This window comes from Lottia gigantea (assembly GCF_000327385.1).
Source record: "Lottia gigantea unplaced genomic scaffold LOTGIsca_56, whole genome shotgun sequence".
Lineage (NCBI taxonomy): Eukaryota > Metazoa > Mollusca > Gastropoda > Lottiidae > Lottia > Lottia gigantea.
The window spans coordinates 277,020-296,628 of record NW_008709919.1 but is presented as its reverse complement, the minus strand read 5'-3'; the positions used below and the strand labels follow the sequence as shown (position 1 = coordinate 296,628).

At 30.2% G+C, this 19,609-nt stretch overlaps 2 protein-coding genes across 2 annotated transcripts in view; one reads left to right on the top strand and one right to left on the bottom strand.

Moving 5' to 3' along the window:
• Window positions 1–1,172: 1,172 nt before the first annotated feature.
• LOTGIDRAFT_166093 (hypothetical protein) lies at window positions 1,173–6,248 on the bottom strand (the record flags this gene model as incomplete). Its single annotated transcript, XM_009063159.1, has 11 exons — window positions 1,173–1,292; window positions 1,518–1,616; window positions 1,853–1,973; window positions 2,136–2,225; window positions 2,295–2,359; window positions 2,858–2,959; window positions 3,887–3,941; window positions 4,115–4,180; window positions 4,394–4,476; window positions 5,165–5,276; window positions 6,058–6,248. The coding sequence occupies 11 exons, from the start codon at window positions 6,246–6,248 to the stop codon at window positions 1,173–1,175; spliced, it is 1,104 nt and encodes a 367-aa protein (XP_009061407.1).
• A 7,538-nt stretch (window positions 6,249–13,786) lies between these two features.
• Window positions 13,787–19,609, top strand: part of LOTGIDRAFT_166092 (hypothetical protein) — a gene marked incomplete at both ends in the record, with an annotated part of 43,616 nt that continues 37,793 nt past the window's right edge. Inside the window, one exon of the mRNA XM_009063158.1 lies at window positions 13,787–13,825. Coding sequence (XP_009061406.1) covers window positions 13,787–13,825 — 39 coding nt within the window. The remainder of the gene's footprint in view (window positions 13,826–19,609) is intronic.

The window sequence follows — 19,609 nt, the reverse complement described above, 5'->3', positions numbered from 1 at the left end:
TCATCAAACAGATGAATATAAAAGAAGGCCATCTTTAGACCCAAACTTAAGTGGCTATATTAAAAAGTAAAAGCTAATAAAAAATTAAAAAATGAAAGTTTGGTCTAGTAAACAATACTAAATTACCAGGTATTTTTTTTTTCAAATTTTATTAAAGATGATAAAACAATAATACTGATAAATCTGACAAGAGTTACTTGCCCATTTTACTCTTTTACCTTTTATACCAAAACTTCATTTGTACAATGAGTAGGAACCTATTTTAAATTGTAAGCTGCACTTTTTGTAAGACCAACAGATTTTAAATTACTGTTTATTTGTTTTCTTATAATTATAAGCGTAATTTTGGACCCTAAAAATCATAATTTTACTACTCTCTTTTGAAGATGAAATTTTTGAAAGTTTTAGTTGTATTATATAAATGTATCCATGATACAAGTTGGTTCGGTGTCAATCCTGATGGAGACAATCTAAGTCTTAATAGTTTTGTAAAGTTCAGTTCATATCACTTTCAAGAATGAAAATCATACATGTAGATCATCTACGCCCGAATGTAGCATATGAATATTGTACAATAGTATTAGTTTTTATCTGAGATTAATATTGTTTGATTAAAATTTTCCTGAGATTTAAATCATTGTTTTACAAAATTAGAATTTCTTTCAAATTCCAAGAAATTAAAGATAGATGCTATGAAAACATATAATTTTGCTCCCATAAATCAAATCCATAAAACTAATATGACTATAAAATAAACTATAATGGACCAATAAAAATTGTCTACTGTCTGACTACATTGAGCTCTGAATTGAATTTTTTCTCTCATTTCTTAAACATTCAAAATATCGATCGTATACCATTTGTCTTAGAATGTCTTTGGGTCCATAGAAACATAAGGTTCAGTGATTTTACATTTGAAAGAGACACACTTTCCTCCCAGAAAATTCATTTTACTTTTTTGACTGAAAATTCCCTTCTGTAAAATCATGATTACAAATAATAACTTTTCCAGTGGTTGACATTTTCATCAATCCAAATTATGACTCTTAGTAGTACTTTGTAGTTGATATTTCAATGTATTCCAAAATGATTGGCAAAATTCATATCAGAAACCAGTGTAGTCAGAGATAAGTGGTCTATTTTACTAATAAACAAAAACAAAATATAAATGATTAGAGTTTAGATGTAAACTGCATATCATTTGCCCAATCATAAACTAGTTGAGCTGCATCAACTGCTGTTCCCCAACTTAATGATATACCATTGGCTCCATGTCCATAATTATGTACCACCTGAAAGAAAATTGAATTTCATATATCTTGAAAATTACAGTATAAATTGTATAGTAAATAGATCTATATACACATAAATGTTTTGCTATCCCACAATTTAAAATAGGCCTTTAATTGGTTGGTAAATGATTATATTAGGACAGGACTGTAGTTGAAAAGTTGTTAGATTACAATACAGAAGTAAATATCAGAATGTAGTTTTAATTAAATGGTGACAAACTATACCTTTAACTTTTTTCCATCAAAATTTTTGAGTTCTTTCTCTATTCTTACTGGTTCTCTTGTAGGTCTTAATCCTACCCAATTACGTACAACTTTGGCACCCTAGTTATCAAATACAAAATATTTAAATTATGCATGGATATATAATGGCACTGAGAATGTTTATGTGGCATCAGTTGTCATAGCTTTAAAGGGATTGTACAGAGGGTTTATAACTTAATGTGTGTCGAGGACACTGATAGCATCAATTTCCACTTGTCTATTTTTAAATTAGGTTTCTGTGGTTCCTGCAATTTAATTTACGTGTTTGATGATTTCACTAAATTACTGTGCATTACCTTAATTTCTGGGCAAAGTTCTTCACATCTACGCATAATGTCGTTACACAAATCTTCATCAATATCGAGACTATAATCACCCTTTTTTCTGCAACCACCTAATACAACTTCTCCATTGAATCTACCAATTATAGTAAGTATAGTAATTTGTTTATAAGGGCCAATTGAAGATAGCTCATCAGGCAAGGTAATATACACCTACTGAAAGCTTTGATTTTAAATAAAAATGTAAACTTACTGAGGTATAAAATGTAAATTTACTGAGTATTGAAAGTATACTTACCTTAGTATTAAATGTAAACTTACTGAGGTATAAAATGTAAATTTACTGAGTATGGAAAGTATAATTACTGAGGTATTAAATGTAAACTTACTGAGGTATTAAATGTAAATTTACGGAGTATTGAAAGTATAATTACCTAGGTATTAAATGTAAACTTACTGAGGTATTAAATATGTATCTGTATCTGTATTCATATACCATTGTTTTAACCATGGGGCAAAGACCTAAAAAAAATATAAGAACTGTAAGTTTTTCAGAATGTCTTTGTTTTTGCTTTTCAGAGATTTTGTCAATAATTAACATTTTCACTATTGTAGAGCAGGGTTCAATGTAAGCTGTATCGCATCCTAGTTTGTGATCCAAAATTTCCTATGATTAGCCAAAATTAAAAATTTAAACAACAATCTGCACATCAAATTAAACTGTATATTTTTAGAAATAATTTTGTCGCCAAATCTACAAAATATATGGCCACTCTATGGCCTGAATTAATCATTGGCAAAATATTTTTGAAGGTTTACTACTTATTGCTACTGAATTGTTAAGAAATGCAAATAAATATTTCTCTTGATTAGCTAAAACTAAAATTTGGTGTGATAAATTGTTAATAAAATTTGTCAATCTTAAATTGGGTCTTTTAGATCATTGTAGTATGTATAGGATAAAACACATCCAAAGGTATTCAATGGTCAATGTTATGGTCAATGGTCAACAACACTTACTCTAACAGTATGACCTTGAACTGGAAATATTCCATCATCATTCAATAACTCTTTCGCTCTTAATCCACAACATGTAACAACAATATCATATTTACCAACAAACTGAAATATTAACAATATCAAACCCAAGTATAAACAATATTAAACTGAAATATTAACTATATCAAACCGAAATATTAACAATATCAAACTGAAATATAAGCAAAGTCTCAAACTGAAATATTAGTATTATTAAACTGAAATATTAACAATATCAAACTGAAATATTAATAGTCTCAAACAGAAATATTAACAATATCAAACAAATAGGCCCCTATATTAACTATATCAAGCTGAAATATTAACATTATCAAACTGAAATATAAACAATATCTCCAACTGAAATATAAACAAAATCTCTAACTGAAATATTGACAATATCAAACTGAAATATTAACAATATCAAACTAAAATATTAACAATATCAAACTGAAATATTAACAATATCAAACTGAAATATTAACAATATCAATTAATTATTTACAATATCAAACTGAAATATTAACAATATCAAACTGAAATATTAACAATATTAAACTGAAATATTAACAATATCAAACTGGAATATTAACAATGTCTAACTGAAATATTTAAAAAATCAAACTGTAATATTAATTATTTACAATATCAAACTGAAATATTAACAATATCAAACCAAAATATTTACAATATCAAACTGAAATATTTACAATATCAAACTGAAATATTAACAATATCAAACCAAAATATTAACAATATCAAACTGAAATATTTACAATATCAAACTGAAATATTGACAATGTCAAACAAAATAATTTACAATATAATACTGATATCAAATTTGAATATATTTACAGTATCAAAATATATAGCATCTGTGGCTGATTTGGACATATTTTAATTAGAAAAGGAAATTATTTCAGATAGGTAAGCTTGACTTTACTCTTAAACTTTGAAAATTCTTTTTGATTTTCATTATAAATCATTCTATAGATGAAGACAAAGGCTTACCTCCTTTAAAGAAACAACAGTTTGAAAAATAACTGTTCCACCTTTCTCACGAAATCTGAAACACAGAGACAACAATAAAGAATTGTTGCTGCTGTTCTAGTAAAATTCCCCTCACTGCACACTGCATTATGATACTGTGCAACCAGAAGCAGATAAAAAGGACACAACTCAAGGTCAATTGCTATCTATGTTATCTCCCCATGATAAATAACCAATAGATAAACTTACTCTTTCATCAAGAAGGTTAAATATTTAGGTGGTGAAATTCCCAATGTAGAAAAAAAATAACTGTGTCTGAAAATGATATAGTTGATAATAATTAGATAATGCTAGTATATAAGTATATTCAAGCAGCATGATAACTATTTTCAGCATGAAATGACTGGTTTATTATTCATTATTTTCTTTTTTGGCGAAATTCTTTTGCCATGGCTCAACAAATTTAAACAAACGAGAACTTTTTTATAAGAGAACACGAAAACGTAAAGTTAAATTTCTGAAACTTACGCTTGATTGAAGCCTTTTCTTCGTTTTTCTTCTTCTGACAACTCTCTTACATTTAACACAGTAGAATCACATAGCTCATCATTCTAAAAACAATTTCCATAAAATAGTGGACCAAAGCCATATACATCCACCACGGCATGCAGATGGTAAAAACGAAACATCTTAAGTTTCATCAAAATCGGTTGAAAACTAAGAGAGTAATAGCATATTCAAGATTTTGGGGCAAGGGCAATAGCTCAAATTCGAACTTAATCTTCGTCTTATGAATATGTATACACATACCGAATTTCATTTGATTCTAGTTTTTAGAGCATTTACAAGCAAATGTTGACGGGCGGCCCGATCGACCGATGGACCGACGGACGGGGGTGCCGACAATATATGTCCACATAGAGAGATGTGGGCATATAAAAATGAGACCATTGTTAAAAGGAATAGTAAGCTTTGTGTTAATATCAAAATAAAATTAAAGTTTCTGTTTTGAAAACTCTTCAATTTTATACCCACAGAATCAGACAATTACACAATGCATTTATATTCTTTAAATGAAAAAAACAAAGTTTCACCTTAGTCTCAGAAATAGTCTTGTCTTGGGAAATTTTAAGCCAATCACTAATAGTGTTCACATCCCAACATCGAAGTATTAACATAATATATCCAAGACTCAAATCAATCCCACAAAATGGCGCATCTGTCCCTTTAAATCACATTTTGTTCCTTTTCTACAAGATGTAGCAGATCTAACATATAATCTATTTTGGTTATACCAACCTGTTCTTGCTCACTAACAACATAACCTCCAAGATGAAATACGCCTGATTCACTACTTCTACCACCTTTACTTAAACCAGAAAAATACTCCCATGATGCATTACACCATCGCCTAGTTAAACAAATATAAACAAAATTGAAAAAGTCTTAGCTCAGACATATAAAACTAAAAAATCTGTTTCCCTTTAATCTGTTGCTTGGGAACAAAAAACTTGAGGGAAACTACAATAACCATATTCCGCCAAAAAAATATAAGAACAACAACACTGATATTGTGACTTAATCAGGTCAGGAACGGTCTTCAATATTAGCACCTTCGATCATCAGCAATCAAATACAAAATGGCTGACTGTCAATATTGACTGGCCGCCTCAGTTGAAAACTAGAAAACATTTTTTTCACTGCTTATAATACCAAACCCTAATTTAGCAAGCCTTTTCAGTGTCAAAAACTGCACACTATACATGCAAATTTTTGGTATATGTTTTAAGCCATCTTAAAGATGGGTTTCCTTATTTTCATTTATAAAAAATACTTATATGACTAGAATAAAGACTAATGACTTGGAAATATAATAGTTTGTCTCACATGTCCATAATTAATTCATAATTAGAAAATTACAATGAGTGGCCGATCAAGAAAGGTCAAAAAGTCCTCTTTTTTTTTATCCAGACTGTACATACTTATACATTTATGATTGGTTAAAACTTTTAATTATATGCAATAAGAACATTATGCTTTGATTAAGAATACATGATAATTCATTAGAAACACCAATTAATCAAATAGTTTGCTAATTGACACTGAAAAATAAGGAAACCCATCTTTAATTATAACATTTGAATAGCTCTAACCAAAATTATTTAGGCATGAGGTCACGAAGAAACTCTTACTTTAAAACTACCTTGTCACCTTTTATATGGCGATAGGTAGGTCGTATTAATCCTCCAGCACCATAACTTGTAGTGTCTTTCTCAAATTTATCTGCTATAACAGTAACAGTTGCATTAGGTAGTCGATTCTGTATATTTACAGCTGTTGACAAGCCAATGATCCCTGCTCCAATTACTGCAATGTTGATCATTTTAGTTGATTTTCAGGTCTTAAATGAAAAAAAAATCAATAGTGAAAAATAGCCTTAATTTGATCTCGTTTAAAGAGATTAAAAAAGATGGTTTTAAACTATTTAAAGGGATTGTAGAGAGGTTTTTGAAAATTTTTGTATATCTGGAACACCCAAAGTATCCCATTACATGTTTCAGTCAGATTATGTGAATCTTGCAATTCCACTAAGCATTGTATGATGCAGCTATAACAAATATCTTTAGATGTTTCCATAGTGATATTATAGTGATGTCATACAGTTAAGCATTTCTAAAATTTCAGACTTGAAAAAGCATCTGGTCACTCAGATGTGCAAGTTAAAGATCCCTCGACAATTGTAAATTGAAAATGAGCAGGCCAATGCTGCTGTCCTAACAAAATTCTCCCCACTGCATCCTGCATGGCGTTGCCCGTTTTAATTAGCCCACATGGTGCAGAAAAGTAGGAAGTAAAACTCCATTTCTAAAATTTCAGGAACCACAGAAATTACAGGAATTATATAGAAGATATCTATAAAGAAATAAGAATTACCTGTCAATATATCAATGATGATCATTCAACACTCAGAGTCTACCCAGCACTGCATAAATTCTAATCAGGATGTTACATATATACTGAAACTAATAAATTCAACCATGTGGAAAAAAAAAGTAATTGTTTTAAATTGCTACCAACTCTTGATACTCTTTATAATATAATTTTTATACGCCCACATGTAAGATGGGCGTATATTGTAATCACCCCGTCGGTCCGTCGGTTCACATTTGGCTCGTGCTCACTCTACAGGTTACAGTTCTTTATGGATTCTTTTGATTTTTATTTTGTGTGTCAATGTCATTATGAAGATGATCCCTATTGATTTTCGTGATGATCGGATAATTTTTCACCGAAATATCGTGTCTGACTTGACGTTTTTCTCTATTAGCTTTATGGATTCTTTTGATTTTTATTTTGTGTGTCAATGTCATTATGAAGATGATCCCTATTGATTTTCATGATGATCTATCAATTTTCATGATGATCGGATAATTTTTCACCGAAATATCGTGTCTGACCTGACGTTTTACTCTATTAGCTATATTGTGCAACTCGTGCTCACTCTACAGGCTACAATTCTTTACAGATTCTTTTGATTTTTATTTTGTATGTCAATGTCATTATGAAGATGATCCCTATTAGTTATATTGTGCAACCCTGTAGTCACTAAAGACTGTTTAATCATTTCTGACAGCTGCCAGTGGGCGTATGTTACCTTGCCTGGAAAGCTATCTTTATCATAGTAATATATCTTTTATCTTTTGTTCATGGGCAATTATTTAAAACCTGACAATTGGAGGTTGTATGAACACGAACATTACATTTAATTTATTCAAACTGGTGTCAAAGAGACATTAAAATATCCAGCCTTTGAGCAGTGATGGCTCAGTGATTTAGAAGCTCGCTTCCTAAACTGAAAGTTTAAGGTTGTTGTCCAACCATAGGTGTGGATAATATCTTCTGATTTTTCAACCCAGTTACTCCCTGTCAGTCTTTTACCTAAGACATGAAATGTGTTGAGTCATTCAGATGGGACTTTTTATCATGGCCCTGTGTGCTACAAAAACGCTCAACAGTTTGAAATGGATAAAGAGCACGCTTGGAACAAATTTCCCTCACTACACACTGCATGATGTTGCCCAGGTGTGGAAAAATGAGACAAAAAACTCCATTTCATTTAGAAACATGATATGAGAAATGTTAATGGGATGAAATAAAAAAAAAAAGCATCTAGTCGTTCAGCCATGATGATATGATGATATTTAATTTGGCTAATGAAGTCAAGATACTGGTACATTTGGCACATATTCAGCTGTACATTGCCTTCGTTTTAATATACAATAATATATATATAGCTATTCGTTCTCAGAGGATAAAGTTCCATCAAGCTCTCTAATAAATTTTTAACTCTTAATCAGTGAGGCTAGTTACTATGGAAACACTCCAAAGCGAAGTCAAGGTATAAGACAGAGTTGGTAATAGCTTCAGATTGTGAAGATGGACAAAGTCAGAATTAACATTTGAAAGAGTCTCACTAGAATGTTACACAAATTTTAGAAAAAGTTCTTGCATTAGAAAATACCCTTAGTTAATTCAACACATTATTTAAACCGGTACTAAATTTTCATCAAAAATTAAATTACTTATTTTTAATTTACCTTTAAAGATTTCATGTATCCAAATAACGTTTAAAAGTAGGTTACATTCACTTTCTTATCTCAAATAAGTACATATGTTCAAGTAGATTTCAAGTTCAATCTTATCATGATACCACAAGGTTAGATAAATTGTTACTTGAGAAGGAGAGAGTAAGTGCACTGCATCCTAAAAGTTCTTGTAATATGTAATTATTCTCTAGTCAAGTCCATGTTAAAGGTGCATTCCGCTTTTTTTGTAGGTTAGAAAAAATTTTGCTCAAATTAGTGAAAACTTTCAAAATTTAGAGAAATGTGCCCTTTAACGCACCCGAAAGTTTTAGCTTAAAAAATCCAGCCATTAATTTTTTAACACCAAAAATATTTAGAAATATTACGTAAGCTTTTACAGTACTTTATGCTATTTGGAAGCTGTTATATAACTACTGTACGGATTTAAGTAAAATAAACGCCTAAATGTAGAACAGTTTCATCTAATAATGTTGAGCCATTATAAAGCTCGAAAACTAGACCAATCTGTTCATTAATTAACAATTAGTACATATTCAGTTTGATCAAGTAGACACTTAGATATAAATAGTATACTTTAGAAATATTTTCAGGTATAACGGTTTTGATAATAAAAATTTTTCCATAGTGCATACTGCCCATTAAAGTGATGCAGTCGAGTAAGCAACTTATAGAATCTGTCCATGAGAATTAAATAATGCATATATCAGATAATAATAACAAATATTTACAGGGATGTAGTATGATAGCTTTACCAGCTGAAAAGCTCAGTTTCAGATTTTTAAATTCTGATATTTGGTTTCTCTTCAATTCAACAAAAGTTTAGGCCATCATTGTACACAGCATTAAGTATTGCAGGTGAAAATGGTAATAGAAGCTTGGAAATGATGCCTGTCTAAATCACATGCATTGTTAGGGCAAGCTGAAGTCTGATGTTTCATTCTGAAAAGTAATACACATAGTAAAAATTTAGCTCTATCTTCCTCTGAGGCTATATCCCTTTAAATATCTACATTTTATAAACAGATAACTATAACTTAAAGTGATTGTAGGTCATATTTAATGAATGGAGTTCATAGAAACTGGAATTTTTAGCTGAGCTAATCAGTAATAGTGTTCACAGCTCACTGTTGAAATTAGAGCCTTCAAATCCATGTGTGTTCAGAAATATCCGTGTTTGAATATTAAAATGACGACTCTTCACAACTCTTTGTCTACTCCAACGGTAGCTTTCACAACCTGGTTACCTATTCTTGTGGTAGCTTTTACAAATCAAATGAAATGAAAGGAGTTTTACATCCTACTTTTCTGCACCATGTGGGCTAATGAAGACAGGCAACACCATGCAGGGTACAATGAAAGAAATTTTGCCAGGACAGAGGCATTAGCCTGCTCTTTTTCGATTTCCAACCATTGAGGTATCTTTAATGTGCACAACCTGTAGCACACAGGGCCTCGGTCTATTGTCCCATCCAAACGACTAGACTCTTTTTCCATATCCGCCTCTCTTACCTGCATCACTGACGATGGGAAACTGGGTTGAAGGTTTCATCTCAATGTATGCCAGGATTGAACCCAAAACCTTCAGCAGAATCTATTTCACATTAATGAATTTTATCATTGTTATTCTTTATTAGATTATATGTATAGCATATAAAAAAGGTTGCACCACAAGTGTTCAATGAAAATTCAATGCAAAATTTGCATTATCAAAAATGTATCTACTTGATCAAACTGAAATTGTTTTTAAAAGATTAATTGAAAACGAAGAGAGTACTAAATTCTAATTAAGTAGTTTGACCTGGTTTTGGTGATTGGCTTTTGTTGGCTCGTTATATTTAGTTGGAATCTTTAGCAGACATATTTCTGATACAATAACGCTTAATTTTACATAAATTTATGCAGTACTTTTCTCACAGCTTCTAAAGAGCATAACGAACTTTAAAAGCTAAAAATAAACGACTTGATTTTTTTTAGTTAAAACTTTCAGATACTGTAAGGGATACATTTCTCTAGATTTAGGAGTATAGTTTTCACGAATATGAGCAAAAAAAATAGATGACTAACAAAAAAGCTGTGCTTAGTATGTAGCATATACTGCTCAGTAACTTGGCCTCAATCCAAATGACTTTTCATTATGTTAGTCCCTTTTACTTCACATCTAAAATAGAAATAGAAAAAGTTTGCTGGGGTCATTGTCCATTGCACACTGCATGGTTTTACCAGTTTTTAACACCTCTACTTCACTTATATTAAAGTGATACTACGTCTACGAATGAACATACAATTTAAGTTCTCGAAATGGTCAATATAAGTATATATTCATCAGTGAACTTACCTGGTGTCATAAAGTTACAACAGACTCCCTGTAAAATCTGGAAAATTGGAAAATTCATAGTACTAAGTAATTATTGAAAATATTGATATTAAGCGTTTTTCAATAGTTAATTGTATATTTATGGATAATTACTAAGTTTTTTTGGATTTAACAGATTATATAAGGATCCTGTTATGTTATTTATGACACCAGGTATATCTACTGACTATTATTTGCCAAGTTTAAAATTCGTAAATTTTATGTTAATTCTAAGACGTAGTATCACTTTAAAATTAGTTCATGATATAAGCTTATATTTCATTTGGACTATAAAGCACTACAGGAAATGACTATTTTCTCACTTGTTCCTCCACATCTAAATCTCTCATTTTTTATTTTACATCAAAATCCAAATCCACGCCAAAAATAGGCATGCAAAAGCTGAGAAAAAGTAGTCTGATGCCCAAACCATACCTGTGTATGACGAGGGGAGGCTGGATGATAGAGGCTAAAAAAAAGGGGGAATGTCTAAAAATACTGTGGACTTCATTTATTTATAATCATTTCAGCATAATTTTGTTGGACTCCATTTTATGATTTTCTTTTGACCAATCATACTTAAGTTTCAGAAAATGGATTTTTTCAGCTAATCAATAATAGTGTTCACAGCTCACCATCGAAAATTGAGCCTTCAAATCCATGTCTTTCCAGAATTATCCCTGATTGAATGTTAAAATGACGACTCATCAATTTAAGATACTCTGTGATATACAGAAAAGATATAGTATTGATATAGTGAGTAAATTTTCTAGTTTAAGATATTTTTGAAGAAATTATGAGATTTTCGTACATTTTTAGTACTTCTGAAGACTACTTACTTATATTCTAGAATAAAGTCTACCCCCGAAAAAGGCGCATTGTCCTTTAAGTTACAAGGTGTTACAGAGTTATTTCCCATGTTATAACTGTTTGAAGTGTACCATGATTGAAAAGTGTTAAAAAATTAATTTATAGTTTAACTAAAATACCCAATGTAAAACCGAATTATGGAATAATCACACTTAGCAACTGACCTCAAATAAACGCCTGTAGTCTCAGCGCAATATAGTACCGGTATTCAACACCTGTTTTTCAATGTTTTTTGCTCGAATCCGACACTAAAACTTTAAATTATCTAAATTATTGACAAGGATCACTCTTACTTTTAGGCCCTATATTCATTGAAAGAATTTTAACCTGCAGAATGCTTATGTGTACGTCCAATGAAATGCTGTAAATCAGTGCGAGATCATGCCTGGCACTTATGCCTAGTTCACACCAACGGCAAATGCCGTGCTTTAAATCGGCGAGCAAAGCGCCATCATTTTTTGTTTACTTTTCCAAAAATATCACGATCTCCTAAGTAATGTTACGCTCTGATACGAATTGGTTACGAATTGGTTACGCTTTGGGGACGAATTATTTCCCGATTTGATCAGGCCTTGTTACGCTTTAAATCACGCTTTGATAAACATTATCAAGCTCTGTTGTGCATTGTTAAGCTCTGTTACGCATTAGAAAATTTCGAAATGGCCGCTTTTGATCAAGTAGTGACAGACTGTGAAGACTGGGGTCCCAGCTTTGAATAAAGCTCTGTTAAGCTTTCCTACGCTTTGAGTCAAGCTTTGCTGAACTTTGTTAAGCTTTGATACGTTCTCGGCGCTTTAATCATTCGTGACAGAGCGCCCAAAATTTTTAAACAGTTTAAAATTTTTTGGTGCTCTTGCCGAATATCCAGCTTTGCTCAAAGCTTTCCAACGATCTATTACGACCCTGGCGCTTTATTTGAGCTTTGTTACGCTTTGGTAGCGCTTTGTACGCCGCTTTAAAGCGCCATCAAAGCACCGTTGGTGTAAACTGAGCATAACATGTGTGCTGTACTTTGGTAGACAATGAAGAATGGGATCCATATGAGCACACACATCTGACCATTCTGAAAACAAGTACAATTGACCAATGTGTGAGTAAGGTGCCAACAGCGATTAAAAAAAGAGATAGATAATGCACATTGAATGGTGTTGATCATCCTCATTTGCAGGTGCAGAAAAATCTATTTGACCAGATACCTCTTTCAGCGTCCTGGCTTCTCAAAATTATGTCTGATTGCTGTCTGCTTTGATTTTATGCCGTATGGCAGAACAACTTCTCATGAATAGGCATACAGGTGCCTTATCTTTAAGATTCCTTAGCTGTATTGATGCCCATAATAATGATGCCAATATTAATTATGATGAATATCATGGCTTGACTTTGTACAATTTTATCATCAATCATGAACACAAATTTAGGCTAAGCTGAAAAGTATTTCTTATACTTACAGAATGTGCATTGTGTCATGAAACTTTTGTCATATCTTTTCAAACCTGATGCTCCGACCAAAGTCTCATGAACGGCCTTGGTACACAAATCTTACATAATATCAATAAAACGAAAGAAGAGACATGCATACTATAAATAGATCGTATAATTTTGTAAACAAAAATTTGATTGGTTCATAATATGACCATGATATATTTCGACTAATTTGATTGGTTGATTATTAGCCTTCGGCAGCGTAACATAGTGTGTTAAAATAAGACTGACAGAGAATGGAAATGGAAATTTTCGAGTCAAAAGTCTAAGGTACTGAACTTGTTTTGTCATAATTTCCGTGCTCTTTGATACATTATATAAATAGTTTAGATGTTAGTTAGGTAAGACAATGAAATAGACTATTTCTGCTCCCTATACGCTGGAATTCCATCATTGACTGCAAAATTCGTCTGTAAGGAGAATCAATGTTACTGTAAAACCTTTTTAATGCGGTCAAACCTCTTTAATATGGACATTGATTCAATTTGTATAATATTTGCTTTCTTCTTTTTAAAAGGTAGTTGTAGATTATTTTAAAAGCGAAACCAACAATGAAAAACGTAAAAGGTTTATGGCAAGGAGCTTCAGTCCTATGTAGGACCAGAAGATATGGAGTCAGAACAAATGCATTTTTTAAGTTCTTACCAAGTAAGTATAATTAGCTATTTGGCCTAGCCTATATTGTGTCGTTTAGTCCGTTTATTCCTTCCTTATGTCTCTTTTATGACAAATTGCCACTTTAAAAGGTTGCCTTTGAAGTAATTGTTTCAAATAGAAGTTCCTATCCAGGCAAGAATAAAATTCATTTAGGAAAGACTTTTTTTTCAAGTAACCCTAAATTTTTTCAAAGTAAGGCACCGATGAAAGAATTTATTGCATTTAAATATACAGGCACATAGGACAATGCCTTAGCATAATATATATGTAAATACATGTATATACATCATATTATATAATTTTTGAAATAAAATATAATATGGATCCAGTTATAAATTGAATTAATTACCGTAATGAATGCACAGCTATGCATATATGCATGATTAGCAAATTAAATTCCATTGAAAAATATATTTGCATTAATATAATTTGATGCATTGTGGCATATAAGTGTAAATAATAAACATACATAATTTGTAAAATCAAATAAATAAATTTGAAATTAATTGATATTAAAAGAATATGCATAACTAAACATGAATGAATAATATATTAAATTACATAGAGAAATATATAAGTAATGACATAATTTGGTGCATAAGTATATCATTATTCATAATCATAGTTGTTTAAATATACTATATGATATCAAATTAATGAATGCATTGATATATATATTTGTATGATAACACATTAAATTACATAGAAATATGTATTGGTAATAACATAGGCCTAATTTGATGCATAAGTATATTAATGTACATAATCATAAGTGTTTAAATATATACATATAAAGTTAATGAATGCATTGATCAACATATTTGTATTATAACACACTATATTGCATAGAAATATATATTTGCAAGGATATAACTTGATGAATAGCGGTATCAACAATTGAAGTATATAACTTTTGCATAACCTAAAAATTAAAACAGTAAATTATTTAATTTTTTGTCTATATACAGACTACTTCAGAAGGTGCATTAAGATTTGATAAAGTCTTGATTTATTCTAGAAATATTAAAACCTAGAAGTCATGTAATAATTTTGTGTTCTAAAATGAAATATTATTGATTCCTTATCACATTGATCGATTACTGTTAGAAAACAAAGGCAGGTTATTCTGTGCTGATGTTATAAGTTGGTCTGTTTACTGCATCAATATTATTAAACTTTTTCCTCCTTTTCTGTCAATTGCCACAGCTGTATGGAGGTATAAAGGCAATTATTTTGAAAAAAAAACATCCTGACTTTGAAAGTGCCTTTTTTTCAATCATATAATTTAACCTAGTCATATATCTGTTTGCCCAACAGATGTAGTGATAAAGCATTTTTAAGTAGGTTAGAAAAAAACTTAAAAAATCAAATACATTGTTTTGGTTATTATCAAATACATTGTTTTGGTTATTATCAAATACATTGTTTTGGTTATTATCAAATATATGTACATTGTTTTGGTTATTATCAAATACATTGTTTTGGTTATTATTAAATACATGTACATTGTTTTGGTTGTTATCAAATACATTGTTTTGGGGCATTTAAAATATATTGTTTTGTTTGTTATCATATACATTGTTTTGGGGCATTTAAAATATTTTGTTTTGGATGAAGTGTAAGGTTTTGGTCAAATTGAGATATTTTGTTTTGGTTATTATGAAATATATTGTTTTGAAATATCTTGTAATGGTTACATTTTTTGGTTAGATTGAAATTAATTGTTTTGGTTCTTATTGAATACCGGTATATTGTTTTGGTTATTATTGAATATATTGTTTTGGTTATTATGAAATACACTGTTTTGGGTTAAACGAATTTGATGATAGATATAAAATGTTTATTTACGTGGGGAAATCAGATATGTCTGTCTGTTTTAAAAGATGTTGGTCAGGTGATAAAATCGCAGTTATTAATCAACTGTCTTTAACAACTTTTTTTTAGTTAATTGGTCTTTTATTGTAAGGCTATGATATTTAATAACAGTGACAAACAACAGTTAAAGCTGTTATCCCTCATTAGTACATTGTTTTGCAAGCTGTAAAGCATCTGGAAGGCTTTAGAATTTCAAGTCAAACACCCTAACTAGTATCGAATCATGGAATTGGTACTTATAGTTTTAAGGATGTCTATTAAAAAGCAATATTTTAAAGGGGCATTTTTGTATCATATATACAGAACAGAAACTTTATTCAACAATAGAAAGGGAATAAAGTCTGGACATGATCCATTCTTAAATTTGATATAAGAAGTGGATTTTAATAACTTTAAATCTGATTTTGTCTAACTAACAAAACTAGCTGGCCTATGTGAGTTTATACTATATATTAACCAAAAGGTGTTGATTACTGAAGCAGACCTTGTGTTATAACATGAATAAACAATTTTGATAACTTGTGCAAATGGAAATATGTAAGGATGTAAGATTGTAAGATTAGATTGTTTGTTTTTCAATATTGATAATGTTGAGCCAGCGATAAATTATTGCTGTGTCAGAATTTGTCAATTTTACAATGATATGGCATAAATTATTACAATGGTTACAAAGACTGTGGTAAATGATAACTCCTTATATCACCATTTGTTATCAAACTTCCCCAGTGATGCAGGTCGCAGGGGCTCGCATGGTAAAAGCATTGTTTAGGACAATAAACCGAAGCCCTGTGAGTTATAGGATGTTCATGTTTAAGATCCTTCAGCAGTTTTAAATAGAAAAGAGCAGGCCAATGCTGCTGTCTTGGCAGAATTACCCTCATTGCACAACTGCATGGTGTTAGCCTCATTAGCTCAATCAGGTGCAGAAGTGTATAACATAAAACTCCATTTTATTTTTGTTTTCAAATCACTGGAAATCAATCTTCTGTTGGCCTTTGGACAAGAATACCATTATCTCATTATACATGACATATAGCTATAGATTTCTCTTGCCTAATTAATTGATTTGATACATTCGGTGACTCAACTAAAAAAGAGAAATTTGCAACAATACTTCTATAACAGTGGTTCTCAACCTATTTTAGCCTTCACACCCTTAAAGCAATCACATGGACCTTTCACATAAATTTGTTTCATCCACATTTTTAGCATGCAATGTATTTAAACACAATGTAACAGTAATAACCTTGAAGTATTTGTAGGAATTAGAGCATTTAAAAGGAAGTTACTTATTATTATGAAATTAAGGTAAAGACCCATCCACACAAGTATCTGTACTATTGATAATAGTAGGAAATGATACATGATATTTATGTTAGTTTCAAATGTTAATGATATTGATTTTACTCTTAGTAGGGAAACGATACATGATATTGCCAATAAGTAAGATAAGTAGGAAAGAGATACATACAGAAGGAGATATTGATATTATTTGGAAAATGGTACATATAACTTATAAGTAAAATATGGACAGTAGTGATAGTAGGAAAGCATTATTATTTGAAAAATTGACACATATTACATATAAGTAAAATATCCACAGTATTGATAGTAGGGAAGCGTTACATACAGAATGAGATATTGATATTATTTGGAAAATAATGGATGATGATAAACTTAGTTTTAAATAGGACACATGGTATTGATTTTAGACATGAAAAGATGTCTGATATTGATAATAGAAAAATGGTACATAATATTGATATAAGTAGGTAGATGATACATACAAGTACAGAAAGATATTCATATTAGTTGGAAAATCATGGATGATAATAAAATTAGTTTGAAAATGATACATGGTTTGGACATTTATCAGGAAAAGATGTGTGATGTTGATAATAGTAGGGAAAAATGTACATGATATTGATAAAGTAACAAAATGATACATGATATTGATAAAGTAACAAATGATACATGATACATGATATTGATAAAGTAACAAAATGATACATGATATTGATATAAGTAACAAAATGATACATGATATTGATATAAGGAACAAAATGAACATGATATTGATATAAGGAACAAAATGATATTGATATAAGGAACAGAATGATACCTGATATTTATATTAGTAAGAAATTTATACATATATATTTTAATAAAGGGATAATAATGGATATTATGAGTCTTATGATGATATTAGTTGGAAAATGATATGTGATATTGATATTAGTTGGAAAATGATACATGATATTGATATTATTTGGAAAATGATACATGATATTGATATTATTTGGAAAATGATACATGATGATTATATTAGCAGGAAAATGATAAATGATACATGTTATTTATATAAGTTGGAAAATGATATAAGATATCTATGGATGGCTCAGTGTTGAATAAAGTTGAATTATAGAGATACTGGTAATATGGACAATGGCTGGGAAATTGGGTTTTGTCTTTGGTTATAAGGAAGGTACAAGTTGATAAAGTATTGGCTGTCCTTGACTAAAAATAAAATAATGTACTAGCAAGCTTACTATTTGTTTAAATGATTTGGCTCTATTTGTGTCTGTAAGAGATGACCAACTTAAAGTCTAAAGAAATGTTTTAGTGTGTTCATTTTTGTAGCCCATAGGGCTTGTTATTCAAAAGTGATATTTAAGAAATGCCATTTTTTAAGGAAACAAAAATTCTGTTTTACGTATTTCTTTGATTCTTTGACAAGAAAAAAAATCTTTCCAATTTACTTATCAGTTTAATGATTTGATTAAAGAACACCACTCAGTAATCAAACTTGATAATAACAGAAAATTATAGTAGAACATTGATAGTGAGTTGTATTTAAAACTACTAAATTTAATTATTTGATTAAGAACACTACTCAGTAGTGAAACATAATGATAATATATAATTGATAGTGAGTTATATTTAAAACTACTCAATTCAATGATTTGATTAAAGAACATTACTCAGTAATCAAACTCAATAATAGTAGAATAGTGAGTTATATTTAAAACTACTCAATTCAATGATTTGATTAAAGAACATTACTCAGTAATCAAACTCAATAATAGTAGAATAGTGATAGTGAGTTGTATTTAAAACTACTCAATTTAATTATTTGATTTAGAACACTACTCATTAATCAAACATAATGATAATATACAATTGACAGTGAGTTGTATTTCATACTTCTCAGTTTAATGATTTGATTAAAGAACACTACTCAGTAATCAAACTCAAAAAAAGTAGAATAGTGATAGTGAGTTGTATTTAAAACTGCTCTGTTTAATTATTTGATTAAGAATACTACTCATTAATCAAACATAATGATAATATACAATTGACAGTGAGTTGTATTTAATACTTCTCGGTTTAATGATTTGATTAAAGAACACTACTCAGTAATCAAACTCAAAAAAAGTGATGCAGCAAGGCATCACCCACTGTGGGCGGGACGTTCGTTCCTTTCATGAATTAAGGAGAAACAATTCAGTTACTATTTTTACGTTTTATTACGACACCTCACATTCCACACACACAGTTCACAAATAATTCGTTTGATGCGTTAGATGATTATACAGTATGTCGTTAAGCAATATGGGTATATAAAACGATGTGAAAAGACGTGAAAATACGTGGTTTAGCTGTAAAGACAAAAATACATATTCTTTAATATCAGTAAAAGATTTACCACAACAGTCACTATGATGAATTCAATGCACGTGGGGAGGCTTAGTGCATAAATGTCTTAAAATATGAAATTGCTTAAATGACATGTCAGGAATTATATTGCCGTTAATTCATATGTTCGTTAACGTTGTATTTAAAACATTATTACTTTACACTTACAACTTGTGAGGGGGTATATGCGTTAATTAATGATCA